A 16,731-nucleotide genomic window follows, 5' to 3' on the forward strand; every position below is an offset into this window, starting at 1 on the left:
AAGTCAAGTTACTAACCATCCCCAAAGAACAGGTTTGTCTCTGGGGCATTGGCTCCTTGACGCATTTTAAAAGAAAGCCTGGAGTCAACTTTTTCTTTTCTTTTTTTTTCTTGTGTGTGGAATTTTGTGTGTAATTTCTCTCCCCGGATTAATATCACGGTCCTGATGCCCACTTCTCGGACAGGTGGCGGAAGCTGCCGGAAAGAGTGCAGCTCCTGGATTTACATGCACCTTTTTTACCCAACTTCTTCAAGTGTCAACGTTCTCACCACGTTAATACATAATCGTGTGTGTTTTCGAGGGCGCTGGAGCCTATTACACAGGATACGTTAAAGTAAAAGTAACCAGCAGAGTGTCTGGTATTTGGTAAAAAAGCTCAGCAGATGCCAGATCCTCCACCTTACATCCCTGGTCCCGGTGACACTTTCTGGTGGGAACATAGTTCACAGCCAAGAAAATAAGCTTCAGCTTTTGTAAGATCCATCTGTGGGGGAGGGGTTGCAGAGGAGCTCCACCCTGGAGGGACTGGGGTCTGGTCGTTGCTGGGTCCTTGTTCTTTCTGGGGTGGACATGCAACCTCACTGCGACTCCTTAGTGATGGCTGCCTCAGGCAGGTCTGGTTCAGACAACTTCAGAACACCCTGGGGTGGCTGCTTCATATCTGGGTGATCTTTTGGGGTTTGGGGCATAATCTCCCATACACATGAGAATCCCTGGTAGGGAGGGAGGTGGAGTGGATTTTCCTGGAGGTTGAGGTCCATGGAGCCTTCCCACTGGCAAGATAAAGCCATGAATTCTACCCACGTGGAAAAATGGAACCAGCAGGGAGGAGAGACTTCCCCTTGAGCATAAGACTGAGGCTTTCCAGAAATGTCCATCCATACGGTTTCCCTCAAAGACAAAGGCCAACCATAGTCTGGAGCCAGACCTTACCGCGTCTATAATTAATACCTTGTTCCGAGGATGGAACTGGCATTGTTCTTAAACAAATCACTCATGAACAAAGGATCCAGGTCACATGAGTGGCTTTCAAAGAATGCTAGTGTTTGAGTCCGGGTCACTGGCTTCCAGAGTCCCACAGTGCATTTAGGACACTGCCTTGCTTTCTCTCTCTAAGGGCAAACTTTGACGATACAGCGACCTACTCGGCCGTGGCCACGAATGGGTACGGGCAGGTGTCGACAAACGCCGCCGTGGTGGTGAGAAGTGAGTTGTCCTCCTGGGGTGGGGGGCACGCCTCACGCCTCCTGCGTCTATCCGTGCCCTTCACCCGGTTCTCTTGCAGGGTTCCACGGAGACGAGGAGCCATTCCACTCGGTGGGACTCCCGATTGGATGTAAGTCCATGGTTTTCCTTTGTGTGCAGAAAAATGTGTAGTGACGTAGCATGTGATTACAAAAAAAAGTATTTTCTAAGGGTCGAATCTTTTTTTAAATCATATTTCAAAAGACTCTCCCAAGTCTTCCCTGGTGGTGTTTGTCCGCGGATGGTCTGTTCCCGTGTCATTCTGTGGCCAGGTGGAATTTTAAGACACTGGTGAAGTTGGGAGACGTTCCATTTTTGAATTGGGTGGAAAAACGTGAATCCAAATCCTTGACCTGAATGCAGGCTCCTGCCATAGTGTCCTGTGCCCCAGCCCGAATCTCCACGCCTGGAGAGGGCTGGCCGTTCCCGTTGCTGACGGGTGTGACACGCCCTAGCATGTGTGTCTGTACCCTGCTGGCTCACGTACCCCCCGCTAAAGCGCTCCTTCTCCGCACTTGAGAGCGCGTGTGCAGGGCCGTGCTGCTCCACGGTGCTGGGGAGCCGTAGGCCACCTGCCCGTGCCCTGTTCCCAGGGTGACCTGCAGTGGCCCTGCCATGGGGTGAGCCCGGTGTCTCTCTGAGCCGGGAGGCGGGGACGCCGGGCTGACCCGAGGCCGCTGAGCGCAGAGAAGGCAGCCGTGCCCATAGCATCTCTAGGACCAGCACTTGGTAGTCCCACTTACTGTGGCTTTTTAATGGTTTGGGAATGAGGTTCAGGACTGACCTGCCCTTCCAAAAGAGTAACTGTGTACCCCCACAGCAGCTTTGATTGTGTCATAATTTGGGGTCCAGACGTTAAAGGTCAAGTGTGGGTGAGGGAAGACCTGACCGAAGCAGCACCCGAGGGGAAAGCCTTCTGGCAGCTGCTGCACACCTGTGTGTCCTTGGCTTTTGGTCATTTCTGCATCAGGTGTGTTGGATTGTCCTGTGTCCAATGCTTGGGGGTTGTGCACGACCATGGACGGGGTCGGGGCCACACGGGGGGAGGGGAGGCAGGGTGACCGGAGGATGTGTGTGTCGGTGCCCCGTAATCCACTGATGATGCGGGGTCCGCTGGGAGGACAGCCCTGGTGTGCCGAGGAAGCTGGTGGGGAGCTCAGAAGCCCTCCCCGGGTCCCTTCCCTGTTATAATTCTGTCTAAACAAAAACTTGACAGTATTTACAATGTACTGAAGCGTACGGTTTGCAACATAATAGATGACCATGTATTCACCACCTGTATTCAACACATGTGAATATTTTGCCATTTTTTTCAATTGCTTTTTAAAAATCAAAGTCCAATTGGCATCACACAGAACTAACGATTTCAGATGTACACTTTGGTAACCCCTGGTTATTTTTAGGAGCTAAGGGCATCTGGAGGTGATAAAACTCCACCCTCCCTCCCCCCTTCCCTCCCGCCCCTCCCCCACATCCTCCTGGGAAGAAACCATCCTCTGGAAGTTCCCAGCCTTTAGAAAGTTCTCCCCGGCATGCACGTGTTTTAAATCATGGATTTTCTTTTGTTTTGCAGATTTACTGTGCATTTTCTTCTGAAATGTACCCCCCCACTAAACATCATATTTTTGAGATTGAATTTGGCTACCCCTGGATGTAGTTAATGCATTTTGTGTGCAGTATAAAGGGCGTTGTGCCGTTGAATATACATGGTGTGTTCTGAAGACCAGAACACTGTGGGCTCAGAGCCCAGGTGACTTTCCCAAAGCCCTACAGGTGGGGCATTTGGTCTACGCCGCGTGGCTCGGCCTCCACATGGCCTCCCTGTGCCTCTGCACCCTCTGGCCCGGAGGACGAGCTGCATCTCCATGACAGGTCTTCTGATTCCTCGGGAGGGGCTCAGTCAGCTCAGCTGCTACCACATTCTCTGTAGCCTGGGGGTTCAGACCATAGGCATGTACTTCTCACAGCTGGGGAGAAGTCAGAGGTCATGGTGTGGGCTGAGTGGGGGAGGCCCTCCTACTGGTGTGCGGGCGGCACCTTCTCGCCGCGTCTGCACACAGAGGAGAGAGCCCGGGTCTCCTCATGGAGCCCACCGTCATGACCTCCTGCTAAACCTTATCACCTTCCAGCGACCCTACCTCCTAATACTTCCTCACTGGGGCCGAGGGCTTTGATGTGTGAATTTGGGGGGCACACGTTTATCCCCCAGTGCAGGTGTCTGGAGGGCGCAGATGCGTGTGGTCATGGGGGAATGCGCACCTGTTGCGCGTGCACCGGCCTGCCCATCCCGCTGTAACCGTGTCCCCTGATCTGCGCAGTGCCTCCTTCGTTCATGATTCCATACATGCACTTTGATGTCCAGTTTTTGGAGAAGTTTGGGGTCACCTTTAGGAGAGAAGGCGAGACTGTTACTCTCAAGTGCACACTGCTGGTAACACCGGAGCTGAGGAGGGTACAGCCACGCGCCGAGTGGTACAGAGACGGTGAGTAGTGGGCAGGCACGGCCAGCCCACCCGGGGAGGCTCCCTGGGGCGACGTGCACCGCTGCACGCACCCTCGGCGTCACCGGGGGTGAGAGTGAACGGGAAGCTTGAGGGGTGGTTTGGCATTCGTGCCCACCACGGTGTTGGCCACAGGCAACACGGCAAGCAGAGAGACTGGGAGCTGGGAGCCTGCCGTGCACCTTGACCTTCACCCCGGGTCAGGGAGAGGTTAACAGGGATGCCCGAATTTAGATGAGTCATAGGAGATTTTTGTATAGCTTCACAGGAAGGGTCTTTCTGTGGTTAAACAGAACAAGCGAGGTGTCTGTATCTGCCTGTTCTTCCTTGGCTGAAACCACCGCTTACACTGATTAGAGCCCGTGGAGTACTGGGCTCTGTTCTCAGCGTGACGCTTTTCTTGCATCGGGTCTGTGAGAGAGGGATGGTGTTGTAGGTCCCTGTGACGGGGGTCTCCCCCGGGGGCGGGCTGATGCAGACTCCCCGCTCCTCTCCCGCCTGCGCCCTTCTGCAGGGCTGTCCTCATGGCCCTGTGTGTGTGGAAGGCGTTTCCCTCGTCTTCTCTGGCCAGGGGGCTCCTGAAGGAAACTGGCCTTCTGTGCAGCCAGCGAGACTGTCCTGCTTATATTTACTTGGGACCTAACACAATTCAGAAGGTGACAAAGAAACACACACCTGCCCAGCAGGTATTTATAATCCAGCCAGAGGAAAATAGAATTATAAAGCAATGTCCTTTTAAAGTGTGAGGAATGTCCCAGAACAGGGTGTGACGATTGCCAAAGACACGGCACGGACCGCGTGTGCTGACAACCTGGAGCCCAGCGAGGGGGAGAGACTCTTTGTGGTGACAGAGGAGATTTAATTTGCCCTTTGCCGTTCTAATTTAAGACATAAGATCCGACCAAAGTTCCAACATTCTCATTTACCCTTTCTGGAGAGAATGGAATAGATTCGAGGAGAGTTTTCATCGGATCCCCGGAGGACAGTGATGTCCATTTTGGAGTGTTTCCTAGTGACTAGAAAGTCCTGGATTCCTGGGGATGTGGCCACGACGGGTGTGCGAGAAACACAGGTGCTCAGAGCCACCAACAAGCCTCTTCCCCGCATCTACTGGATCCTTGCGGAAGTTAGGGGGCTTAGCTGAGCCAGGTGCCCCACGTCCACGGTCATGCTCAGACCTTCACGGGCCCTGGGATTCAAGTGGAGACCATTCTCTGTGGCTTATTTGTAGACATTAAACTGTAAGGAGGTGTTTTTTTTTGTTTGTTTGTTTTTCTGTTTTTCCCTGTTTAAAATTAATGTGCTTTGAGGCACCGGGTGACTGGTACACCCCCAGCTGATGTCAGTCCGAGGAATGCCACCGTCTGTCAGGCACGGCAGGTGCGCTGTGCAAACAGGACATGTGGAATTGGGGCCCCGATTTAAGATAAATTAAGCCTCAAATCTAATCAGAGAGGAATACCAAGGTCACTTATGATAAAACCCAGGACCACCATGGGGTGTAATTTGCACTTGAGGCTGATTTGGCAAGCCACGAGATGGTTATGGAGCCAGCGATGGGGTGGACCTCTGCTCAGGGAACGGGCTTCTGGCTAGACCTTCCCTCAGACCGAGCCCAAATTCAGCGGACGGCCCGAATCTCACATTAGACACGTGCTGCCCATTTCCTATGAACCAGGTGAGTAACCGGGCAGCTTGAACATCAGACTGACTTCCCACGCTTGTGGGGGCTGGGGGCCCAATACCCAGGCAGAGGCAGACTCCCCTCCTGGCTTGTAGCCTGGGGAGCCTTCCCTCTCTGCTCCAAATTAATGACTTCATCATCCTGCCTCACCCATTCCTGCCTGGAGTATTACATTTTAAAATTGTATGTTGCATTACATCACGTTATAATATATTTTTATTGCACTTACCTGTGTATCAGGTCCTGTGCTAATTCCTCTGGGAAAGAGAGAAAAATTGATAAAACACCTTAAAATATCTATTTTTCTGACACTTCCGACACTTTCTATTCACAGTGCTGCTGAGTGGGCTTAGCCCCTTAGGCACCATGAAGGAGAAGTTAATACTCTGTGCACTTTGTGGGGCAGAGTACTCCTGAGCCTGCCAGCAAGTTTGAGACATTAAAAATATAAACAAAGCTCTTTTTCCTTATACGCATGTGGTTTTTATTGCAAAAAAAACCCCAAATTATAATTTCATTCACCAAAAATCACTCTTAACCACTTGGCTGTAGACTGTATCTCTGTGTCTGTGCATATATGTTAAAACAGGGAAGATACCTTCACTTGGAAATGTCCTTCATGTAACCAGATGCCATACCCGTGTCTCCATGACAGTGATTATTCTGAGACACAGTTCGCTGGAGGGCCCTGTGCCCCATTATACCGTGGTCCGTATTTGCCCCGGGTCTCGGTGTTGGAGTTGGTTTATTTTTTTCCAGTTAGGAACAGTTCTCAAATGAAGTCACTGTCACGCACCTGTTTACCACCTTGGGGCCCGTTCTCAGAATGTCTTTCGGGCGCCCAGAAAGCGCACCTGCCTGAAGGCTTTCGGCTCACGTTCCCGCTTGTGCCGTGTGGCCGCGCTCCCACGGGCAGGAGGTGGCCAGCGTCTCTTTGCCCTTTCCAAGCACGGATGTCGCCACGTGGTGGTGGTTGCCCAACGAGGAGGGGGACAGGGGTCGCTCCTTCTTTCGTCTGCTGCTTCCTTGGTTTCCCACGTTGGATGTTTCTTCCCCAGACTTGTCCTTTTGCACAGCTGCAAGACGGTTTGTTGCCTCTTCTGCAGTTTATTGCTAAGGCACATGGCGGAGGCCTTTCGCTCCATGAAACCTGGCGGTGGACGCGGTGAGACACTGTGGGGCGCGCCAGGGGCAGACGGCTGGGCCCCGGTCCACCGCCATCTCCACAGGCCGACACACGCTCTGTCTCTGTCCCTCCTGACACTGACCTTGTCCTGCCCTGCAGATGCCTCTTGACTCACCATCGGCCATTGTGTGTGTGCTCCTTGTGTAAAACATGGCTGTCCAATCGTTACGAGGCTGAGGCTTCCTTCCTCAGCGTCAGGCTCGAAAGCCCTGCCCCCCCCACCCCCCACCAGGGCACCTTGTCCACTTTTATAGTCTGATTTCCGTGACAGTTTCTGAAGCAGTCCTGCACTGAACACTCTTTCAGATGTGCTAGTGAAGGAGTCCAAGTGGACCAAGATGTTCTTCGGAGAAGGCCAGGCCTCTCTGTCCTTCAGCCACCTGAACAAGGACGACGAGGGCCTGTACACCCTGAGGATTGTGTCCAGAGGGGGCATCAGCGAGCACAGCGCCTTCATGTTTGTCCGAGGTATGTGGCGTGGCCGCGGGTGTGCAGGCAGCATGGCGAGGGCGCGAGCGCGGGGGGACGGGACACCAGACAAGAATGGAGGAGATGCGTGTGCGGGGCAGCCCGCTGCGCTCCTTGGAAACCTCCTGATGGTGGCGTTGGTGTTCCTGTGTGCAGGTCAACTCGAGTCTGACAATCAGCCCATGATGTAAAGAGATAGAATTGGGAAAGGAGCAGAATCCTAACTTTTATCTCTCTGTTGATAAATTGGTAAAATGTATAATATGACTCTCTAGCATGAACACACCTGTGTTGCTAATTCTCGAGAAAATTCAACAGTAGAGAGGGGTCCCGAGTAGGGAACGCTGGTTAGGGACACCTCCTCCAGGCTTGCTTATGAGACGAGACCACGATGCTGGAACTGTTACCACCACCACCGACCTCAGCGAGCGTGCGTTCAAGACGCCAGCGTGGTGGCTGGCTGCCCCTAAGAGCCTCACGTGCAGCAGCCCATGTGCGGCCCGTTTACTCCTCATGTCTTCCCATGGGGGCTGCATGATGCCCACCTTATGGAAAGGAGAACTGGACCCGCGATAGAGCAGGTAGTGTTAGCCGTTGGGCACGTTATGTACGGGCACATACACATTTCATACCTACGTTGTAGAAAATGGACACGTGGGTCAGTGAACTGGATAAAATTATGTATATCCCGTGTATACGATGCACACAGATGTCTATACACACATGTGTATCTGTGCATATACAGAGACACATACAGGCATGTGTATATATAATCTAAAATTCTTACACTGATCCCGTAAGCCAGTGCCATAATTCTCTGTCTCAAATGCAGATGTGGAGGCTCAGAGGGGACTTCTCCAGGGAGGAGCACCTGGGGGTCAGCTGTCTGGGCTCACAGCTGGAGCCTTCTCTTGCACACTCACAGCCCCCAGGCTTTTCTGGGCCCCTGGTGGAGCCCTGCCCGGCAGCGACTCCCAGACCCCCTGTGGTGTCTGGCTTAGGGACCCCTCCTCCCCAGGGCTCAGCTGAACCGCCCTGAAGATCCCTTGGTTCTAGTTGGCGGGCACTGCTGTCCTGAGCCTGTGGCCCCTGAGGGGGGCTGCCCTCCGTTCTGACGGCCCGCCCAGCCTCACCCACCCCTTAATCGCTGTTTCCTGCACCTTTATGCCTCCCCAGGTTACATGGGCCTGGAATAACCCTATCAGCATATTATTCTTTCCAAACTGCAACTGTTGGATCAGAGCATAAAAGAAGGGCTGTGTCATCAGGGAATATTATAACTTAAAAAAAAAAAAAAGGGAACACATGTAAAACAAAGCCACTCACCTGACCCACCCCCGTGAGACAACACAAACTTGCAGGGCTGGGATTTTAGACCCTTCTACAAAGTTTTACCGTTTTTATTAGGTTGGCATTGAAGTGTACCTTCCATTCTCTGTGTTTGCCTTCTGGCGAGATGTTCCACCCCATAAAAAGGCAATAAATACAACATAGCCGAGATTGCTTTGCTTATTCAGCACTGGCAGCAGGAAGAAAATAATGCACTTAGGGGGGAGTTTAACTGTCCTGATTACTTTCTGAGGGTTCTGAATGCAAAAGAAAATATCTGGCTCAATGTCAAGGAATCCTTAGCTTTTAATATGCTGAGGAGAATCGAACAAGACAGTACAACATTCACAGTTACCCAGTAAGGAAGAGCAGACTGCAGATAAGGAAACTGAAGGTTTGGTGTGTCCACTTTCTGACTAGCCCTGCTGGCCTTCAGTGCCCCTGTACCGAGCATCTGAAAACCAAACGTACCTGCGGTGTGCTCATCAATGGGTTAGGAAAGTTTCAGTGCAGCACGGGCCCAAACATTTGCTCACCACTTGCAGAAAATAAAAATTTTATGTCCTTGTAATCTTGTAAGGACTTTGAGAGATAGAAGCGTCTAAGGTAATATTTCTCACACATAAAAAGGTGACGTTATTATCATCATTTCTTCTGTCAGTTCTTGACGTGACATTATGTGACAACCCGCCATCAAGAGAAGGTGACCTTCAATTTTGGAATCAATTATGAAAAATCATAGACTTGAGTATTTTATAGAGGATAGAATGTTTTTGACTTTAAAAACTCATAAATATGTTTATATTTCTTGTCACCAAACCATCATAGTCAAAAAATAGTCAAGTCATTTAGACGTGAGGATTAAACGGGTTGGACTCGAATCGGGGAGATAGAAGTGTGAGTTTGAAGAATTGGGCAACAGGCTTTCCAGCGCCCCCCACCTATATGCCTTTTCTCCCCTCCCCCAATGGCAGACGCCGACCCGCTGGTCACAGGGGCTCCGGGCGCGCCCATGGACCTGCAGTGCCACGATGCAAACCGCGATTATGTCATCGTGACTTGGAAGCCGCCCAACACCACCACCGAGAGCCCTGTCATCGGCTATTTCATTGATCGGTGAGTGCCCGCTGCCTTCTTCCAGGGCTGGAAATGTCCCTGAAACCGATGTTGGCACGGACAACGTCTTTGGAAATTTCTCTAAACCTAAGTTCATGACACTGTTCTTGGTCAGATCAGGTATTTCACTCTCTGGTTATTTAGTGCTCCTGAGTAGGTAGAACATGGAGGGGTTAGGGTAGGTAGATTTCTGTGTGTTGTAATTGTTTGCCTGTTCAACACCCCGTATTGAATCCCCTCCAACTTTTCCAGGCAGAGTGAACCCCGGTTCTGGGTTCTGGGGAGAGTTCAGTCCTGCTTCTCCGTCTAGGGGAGGAGAAAACAGGCAATATGGAAATGTAGCTGGGAAGAATGCTGGCCCATTGGTACCCAGGTTTCATTCTTCCTCTCCATTAAAGTACGCTTTCTTATTGCTTCCAAGCAAAAATAAAAAAAATGCCATTTCAAAGGACAAAATGTTGGGCGCCTGGGTGGCTCAGTTGGTTGGGCGACTGCCTTCGGCTCAGGTCATGATCCTGGAGTCTGGGGATCGAGTCCCACATCGGGCTTCCTGCCACTCAGCGGGGAGTCTGCTTCTCCCTCTGACCCTCTTCCCTCTTGTGCTCTCTGTCTCTTATTCTCTCTCTCAAATAAATAAATAAAATCTTTAAAAAAAAACAAAGGACAAAATGTTGGAATTTACCTTTGAGTTAATCACTTAAACGTGGATCATCATTAAACTCACAGGAGTCTTAATTCTTTCACATTCCTTTACTTGGTATGGTGCTCAGGGCCTGGGAAGGAAACCAAGCAGAGCCAGTGAATTTATTGGAAGTGCAGTTTGTGCCCCAAATACACACTTCAATCACTGAGAGAAATTGCAGCCCAAGAAAATGAATTCAGAAGTAACACAACAGGGTCTAAGGAGGGTGGCTCTGGGGAGGAATTTTAGATGTTGTATGTATAACACACAGTAAAATAAGATGTTTATTTCAGAAAAATCATTCAAGTCTGGTTGTTTTATGGCATTAGGTTGGTTAAATTCCCTTTTCCATACCAACAAAGCTACTTGTTTAGGTAAAACACTCACCATCGGGATAATATTTGGAAATGCTAAGGTCAGATTTGTGGAGTGCATTGGTCAGAGTTTCCCTTGAATTAAAACACAGAAAAACAAAATAAAACGATTTTCTGGTTTCCTGTGACATTTGAACATTTTTTCAGCCATTTGGCAAAAACCATTTCATGGCCCTTCTCAGTTAATGATCCACCCCCTGCCCTCTTTCATTAAAATGGATGAACACAACAGAACCTTCGGTCGGGGGAGGGGCCTCCCCACCCTGCAGCAGCCAGCTGGGGGGTAAGCTGAGATGCGCCCCCGCCAGACTCTCAGTTTTGACCGTGTTCTGGCTGTAACATGTTAGCACACGTGGGTCACAGAACTTGCATTAAAATTCTGGATCGTTAGGAGAAAGAGAGTTGGTTCTTTCTAAAGCAAATACACAGCCCTGGCTCGAACAGCTCCAAAAGATGATTTTTCTGAACTTGCTATGCTCTCCTGGGGATTTGACATGATGTTTTGGTGATGAAGTTTCTCAACCTGTGAAAAATGGAAGCTACTCTCTGCATTTTCAGGTGTCTGGTCAGGACTTAATGTTTTCAAAAGATTTCCAAATTCCACATGTGATGTGCTCGGAAGACACATCTCACTGACTTTGGAACAGACTGAACCGGCGTTCTGGAGAGATTTCACTCTGTGAGGCTCAGTACAGCGGGGTGCAAGTGGGGGACCAGTGGTGAGGGCCATTTGGTTCCCTACGCCCTGGCACTGGGCATGTGGGGGAGCTTAGTGCACCCGCTGATTCTGCCATGTAATTTGGAAAAAGGACTGTCGAGGATACATCTCCTGTGACTTTTAGAGGAGATTTTGCCTAAATGTGGTTGAAGGCAGGAACTGATCTTCAAGCTCTAAATTATAAAGCTTCTAAATAAATAAATAGAAATACTTTACATTTCCTAAATAGCTCTGTCTTCTACGTTTGTTTATACTTCTGCTTATGCAAATCTAGTACAGTAACAGTATTGATTTCTACAGTGTAAGGAAATTTCCTGTTATAGTTGACATATGTGTATTTATTAGACCAATATATTTGTTATTCTCTGCTCGTTTTTTTTTGTTTGTAATTTTTTTTATTTAGTTTGCAAACGTGTGTGGGTCTTTGTTCTCTGCTCGTTTTTATTGAAGATGCGAAGTGGGAACGGACAACTGGGTTCAGTGCAATGATACTCCTGTGAAAATCTGCAAATACCCTGTAACCGGTCTCTTCGAAGGAAGGTCGTACATCTTCCGTGTGAGGGCAGTCAACAGCGCGGGCATCAGCAGGCCTTCCAGAGTGTCTGAGGCCGTGGCTGCCCTTGACCCTGTTGACCTCAAGAGGTTACAAGGTAAGTTGTGCCGATGTCAAGCTGCAGCGGTGCCTTGGAAACTTGGGGCTGTTTTCTGTGATTTGTTCTTTCTCTTCCACGCTCGGCTGCATACGAGTCTTAAGGGCACCTTCGCGGGCTGAGCATGGCACGGTGACATTTTATGGTGTATATAGTCCATATACAGTCCGACACCAACCACACCACCTTCCTAATGCTCTTCACTGCAATCTAGTCAGATTGGCTCAGAATTAAAATTTTCTTGATGATATAATTTTAACACATTAGGTAAGACTCCGAAGTCTTTGAAACCAAGCCACTTTATTTCCAAATGGTAATTTCACATGACACAGATTCCTGAAAGGGATTGGGCCCTCAGTTATGGTGTGAGGTGAGCCCCTACATTTTCCTTACCTGCATGGTCTTTTGAACCCAGCACAAAGATCTGAGAAGCACTAAATATGAAGACTGCTTCAAAATATCAACTCAGATTACTTTAGAGTCGTGAGTGTGTTGTAATCATAATGCAGAGGGGATTTGGATCTCGTACTTAGTTAGGGAAACTGGGGCTTTCTGGAGGAAACCTTGGGATGCCAAATTCAGCATCTACCTTTCTCTCTGCAGCGGTCCATTTGGAGGGGGATAAAGAAATCGTGATCTACCAGGATGACCTCGAAGGTGAGTGGCCCTTCAGCACCACGGCCCCACTGCATGTGCCCTAGGGATTCAGGATGGTGGTCAGAGAACAGAGTCACCGACAGCAAACACCCAGCTGGTGGGTATCGTCTATGTGTGTAAACACTGAAGCCATAGATCGAGTCTGTGAGTGTGTGGCCTGTAGAAGTTAGAAAACAGGAACGAGGCAGATTGAGGGAGAAGATTAGGATCCAGGGTCCTCCCCGGTGGTTTTATCGCTTCCCTATGGGTTCTGGGTTCTCCTGGGGCCTCACGGAGAAGATCAAATTGAAGCTGAGCCTTTATCACTGGCTGAGGCTGGGCCCTTTCTCTTATACTCTGTGAGTGGAGGACTGTTTCAGTTTTTCTTTTTAAGCAAAAATTTTATCTCTATCATTTTAGCCGAAATGGACTGAGTTCTTCCTGTCAGTATTCTTGGGCTGACAGTTTGCATTTCCCTCATTTATATTGGAATTTATGAACACTTCTCTTTGATATTCCTTTCAGAGATAGCTAGGAGGATCGATTTATTAAGGAGGGGAACCTGGCAATATTAATCAGATCCAAAGATTTTAAACAGACTTATAATGAGAGTTCGTAGAGGACAATGAACAAGTTACAAATGAAACATGAATTTGGAGATGTCTTTTGAAACTCTGCTTTAAAATTGCTGCAGTCCTAAATATATATATATATATATATATATAAAATATATATATATATAATATATATATAAAAAAAAAAATGTAAATAAAAAAAGTTGCTGCAGTCCCAAGCACTATTTCCCTAGATAGCTGCAGACTTAAGAGTTCATTGGTCGATTTTCCTATTTATCCCCAGATGGTCTCCAGACATTGGATCTTCTGCACCTATAATGGCTTTTCTCTAGTATCTTGAGAACACGTAATTCCCAGAGGGACACCCCACAGTGACGTTTAAAGTCTTAGTTAAGACCTCCACTTCCAGACATACTTAGAAATTGGGGAAGATGCCCAGTAAATAAGTAACAGAAGTAAAATAATCCAGGAAAGGTTGACTTCCTATGACTTTTAAATAACGGATTGAAATGTGGCTATTTGAACGCGTAAAATCTGGCTCCTACTTACAGAGAAAGCCATGTTCTTACAGCAGACCAGCCTGGGTAAAATGTGCGTTTTTGACATGAGAGAGGGAAAGGAAGTTCTCTTCGTCACCTCCAGGGGGTAGATGGGATCAGTGAGGAGGGAACCTTCTGAGCTCTCCTACGTGGGCATGTAGGCATTCAAATAAACCTACCCCCAACGAGGAGGCAAGGTCTGCATTATGTAAAGGTCACTGTGCCCAGCAGTGGGAGCGTGAGACAGTACAGGCGAGCTTCCCTCAGCAGGAACTGTGCTCCTCCGGGGAGAAGAGCCATCTCTCCATACGTAGATAGAGATGTGTTGGGCTATAAATAGCCAGCTATGAAGTACCCAATCCAGAACTAACACTTCGTAACAGGCTTAGCTTTCCGATGGATAAAATGGAAGTTTGGTTTACAGACACAATAGATCTTCTTTCCGACTGGAATAGAGCCACAGATACCACTTGTCATCTTTCTTCTTACATTTCCTTTCCATTTAAAAATTATTTATTTATTTTATCTTTTAATTTAAATTCAATTAATTAACATAAAGTGTATTATAGTTTCAGGGGTAGAGGTCAGTGATTCATCAGTTGCATACAACACCCAGCGCTCATTCCATCCCCTGTCCTCCATAATGTCCATCACCCAGTGACCCCATCCCCCCCTACCTCCCCTCCAGCAACCCTCAGTTTGTTTCCTATGCTTAAGAGTCTCTCATGGTTTCTTATGAGAAGGCAGCTTTTCTGGCTCCTTGGGGCCCGTGGCTTCATTTTGTTTGATGCATTCTCGAACTCCGCTGCATCACATTCATACTGTGGGCAACATTCCTGAGGCTCTGCTCTTGGAGCTGGTCATGCGGGGCAGAGGCTACGACCCTCAGCTGGAAGGCTGTCCGGCTGGGACACTGAACCTTACGGGGCTCCCACTCTTTGGGATGAAGCTTTGCATGCCTCAGACGGGCGGTTCCCATGATCTGGTGCAGACATAGGAAGAAGCATAAGCTCCTGTGACCTGCTTTAAGGGTCTGCAAAGTTCATGAGTTTACTTTACCAATTTACTTATTTATTTTAAATTTTATTTTATCATGTTACATTAATCACCATACAGTACATCATTAGTTATTGATATAGTGTTCCACGATCCATTGTTTTCATATAACACCCAGTGCTCCATGCAGTACGTGCCCTCCTTAATACCCATCACCGGGCTAACCCATCCCCCCACCCCCCTCTCCTCTAGAACCCTCAGTTTGTTTCCCGGAGTCCATCGTCTCTCATGGTTCATCTCTCCCTCCGATTTCCCCCCCTTCATTTTTCCCTTCCTTCTCCTAATGTCCTCCAGGCTATTCCTTATGTTCCACAAATAAGTGAAACCATATGATAACTGACTTTCTCTGCTTGACTGATTTCACTTAGCATAATCCCCTCCAGTCCCATCCATGTCGATGCAAAAGTTGGGTATTCATCCTTTCTGATGGCTGAGTAATATTCCATTGTGTATATGGACCACATCTTCTTTATCCATTCACCTGTTGAAGGGCATCTCGGCTCTTTCCACAGTTTGGCTATTGCGGACATTGCTGCTATGAACATCGGGGTGCATATGGCCCTTCTTTTCACTGCATCTGTGTCTTTGGGGTAAATACCCAGTAGTGCAATTGCTGGGTCACAGGGTAGCTTTAGTTTTAATTTTTTGAGGCACCTCCACGCTGTTTTCCAAAGTGGCTGTACCAACTTGCATTCCCACCAACAGTGTAAGAGGGTTCCCCTTTCTCCACAACCTCTCCAACATTCGTTGTTTCCTGTTTCATTAATTTCTGCCATTCTAACTGATGTAAGGTGGTATCCCATTGTGGTTTTGACTTGTATTTCCCTGATGGCTAGTGATGTTGAGCATTTTTCATGTATCTGTTAGCCATAACAAATGCCTTTTCTAATTAAAAAAAAATCCTTAGAAAAAGAGATTTTCTGATGCTTTCAAGCAACCCATTTCTGGGTTCAAGCACGTGCCGTTAGGAGGTTCTTCCTGTCGCTGCCCTTATTCTTTTCCTCACGGAGGCCCGTCTGTTTCCTTTAGTGCTGTGTTAGCTAGAAAAGAACTAGTAAATGCCATTATGTCTTATTGGAAAAGGAACACTCCTTTGTTGGTTAAAAAAAAAAAATCGCTCCTCTGCTATTTTATGTTTTTTGCTCAGTTTTTCTAATCAGTTTAATCTTTATGTCATCCTCAAAGGTTTTAATTACCGTCAGTGCTCTTCTCTTCATATCATCCAACTTTTCCAGCCGTTCTTGCATTGGTCCCTTGAGAAGTGCACAGTGTGTTCTGGAGAAGGCCGGAGCAGGCTTCTGCAGACCACAGCCAGACGGGGTTCCTTCTGCTAATTCCATGTCCAGGCACTCAGGGCACCGTGGCTTTGAGCCGCTGCCTTGAAGGAATCTTGCGCTCTGACTGGTGTGGTGCTCATTACACGTGTGCATTCTCTCGAGCTCTGTCATCTTGGGGATTCTGAAAATTCCAAATACAGTTCCTGTTTCAATGACTTAGAGAAGAACCTCCTGGCGGCCTGTGGAGGTTGTGGTGGATAGAACAAAAGGCAGGATTTGCAATTGGGGGACGGAGGCCTGGGCCTCTGTCCCGCCACCCATAGCCAGGGATCCTGGGAAAGCTTGCAGCTTTCTGAGCCCCATCTTCACCCCATACGGATGTGACTCGTGAGAGCAGGGCTCCAGAGACGCATTATGCTAGCAAAGCAGAGGCTCCAGCAGTGTCTGTCACTCAGCGGCATCTGGTCCGTGGGGAATATACCCCTGGTGACGCATGTGGAGCTGCCTCTCGTGTTGGCTTTCTTTTCTTTCTTTTTCTTTTTCTTTTTCTTTTTCTTTCTTTCTTTCTTTTTCTTTCTTTCTTTCTTTCTTTCTTTCTTTCTTTCTTTCTTTCTTTCTTTCAAGATTTTATTTATTCATGAGAGACGGAGAGAGAGACAGAGACACAGACAGAGAGACAGAGAGAGAGAGACAGA

At 48.4% G+C, this 16,731-nt stretch overlaps 1 protein-coding gene across 3 annotated transcripts in view; it reads left to right on the top strand.

Annotated features, from left to right (window-relative positions):
- MYOM2 (myomesin 2) overlaps positions 1 to 16,731 on the top strand; it is an 86,396-nt gene that overhangs the window by 16,540 nt on the left and 53,125 nt on the right. For all 3 annotated transcript variants that reach the window (XM_073902255.1, XM_073902258.1, XM_073902256.1), the window contains exons 7-13: positions 1,118 to 1,206; positions 1,286 to 1,336; positions 3,564 to 3,728; positions 6,923 to 7,084; positions 9,388 to 9,529; positions 11,754 to 11,953; positions 12,557 to 12,610. In XM_073902255.1, coding sequence (XP_073758356.1) covers positions 1,118 to 1,206; positions 1,286 to 1,336; positions 3,564 to 3,728; positions 6,923 to 7,084; positions 9,388 to 9,529; positions 11,754 to 11,953; positions 12,557 to 12,610 — 863 coding nt within the window. The remainder of the gene's footprint in view (positions 1 to 1,117; positions 1,207 to 1,285; positions 1,337 to 3,563; positions 3,729 to 6,922; positions 7,085 to 9,387; positions 9,530 to 11,753; positions 11,954 to 12,556; positions 12,611 to 16,731) is intronic.

The sequence above is a fragment of the Callorhinus ursinus genome, unplaced genomic scaffold (genome assembly GCF_003265705.2).
Source record: "Callorhinus ursinus isolate GAN/ISIS: 27379988/994484 unplaced genomic scaffold, GSC_fseal_2.0 scaffold17, whole genome shotgun sequence".
In the NCBI taxonomy this organism is placed as follows: domain Eukaryota; kingdom Metazoa; phylum Chordata; class Mammalia; order Carnivora; family Otariidae; genus Callorhinus; species Callorhinus ursinus.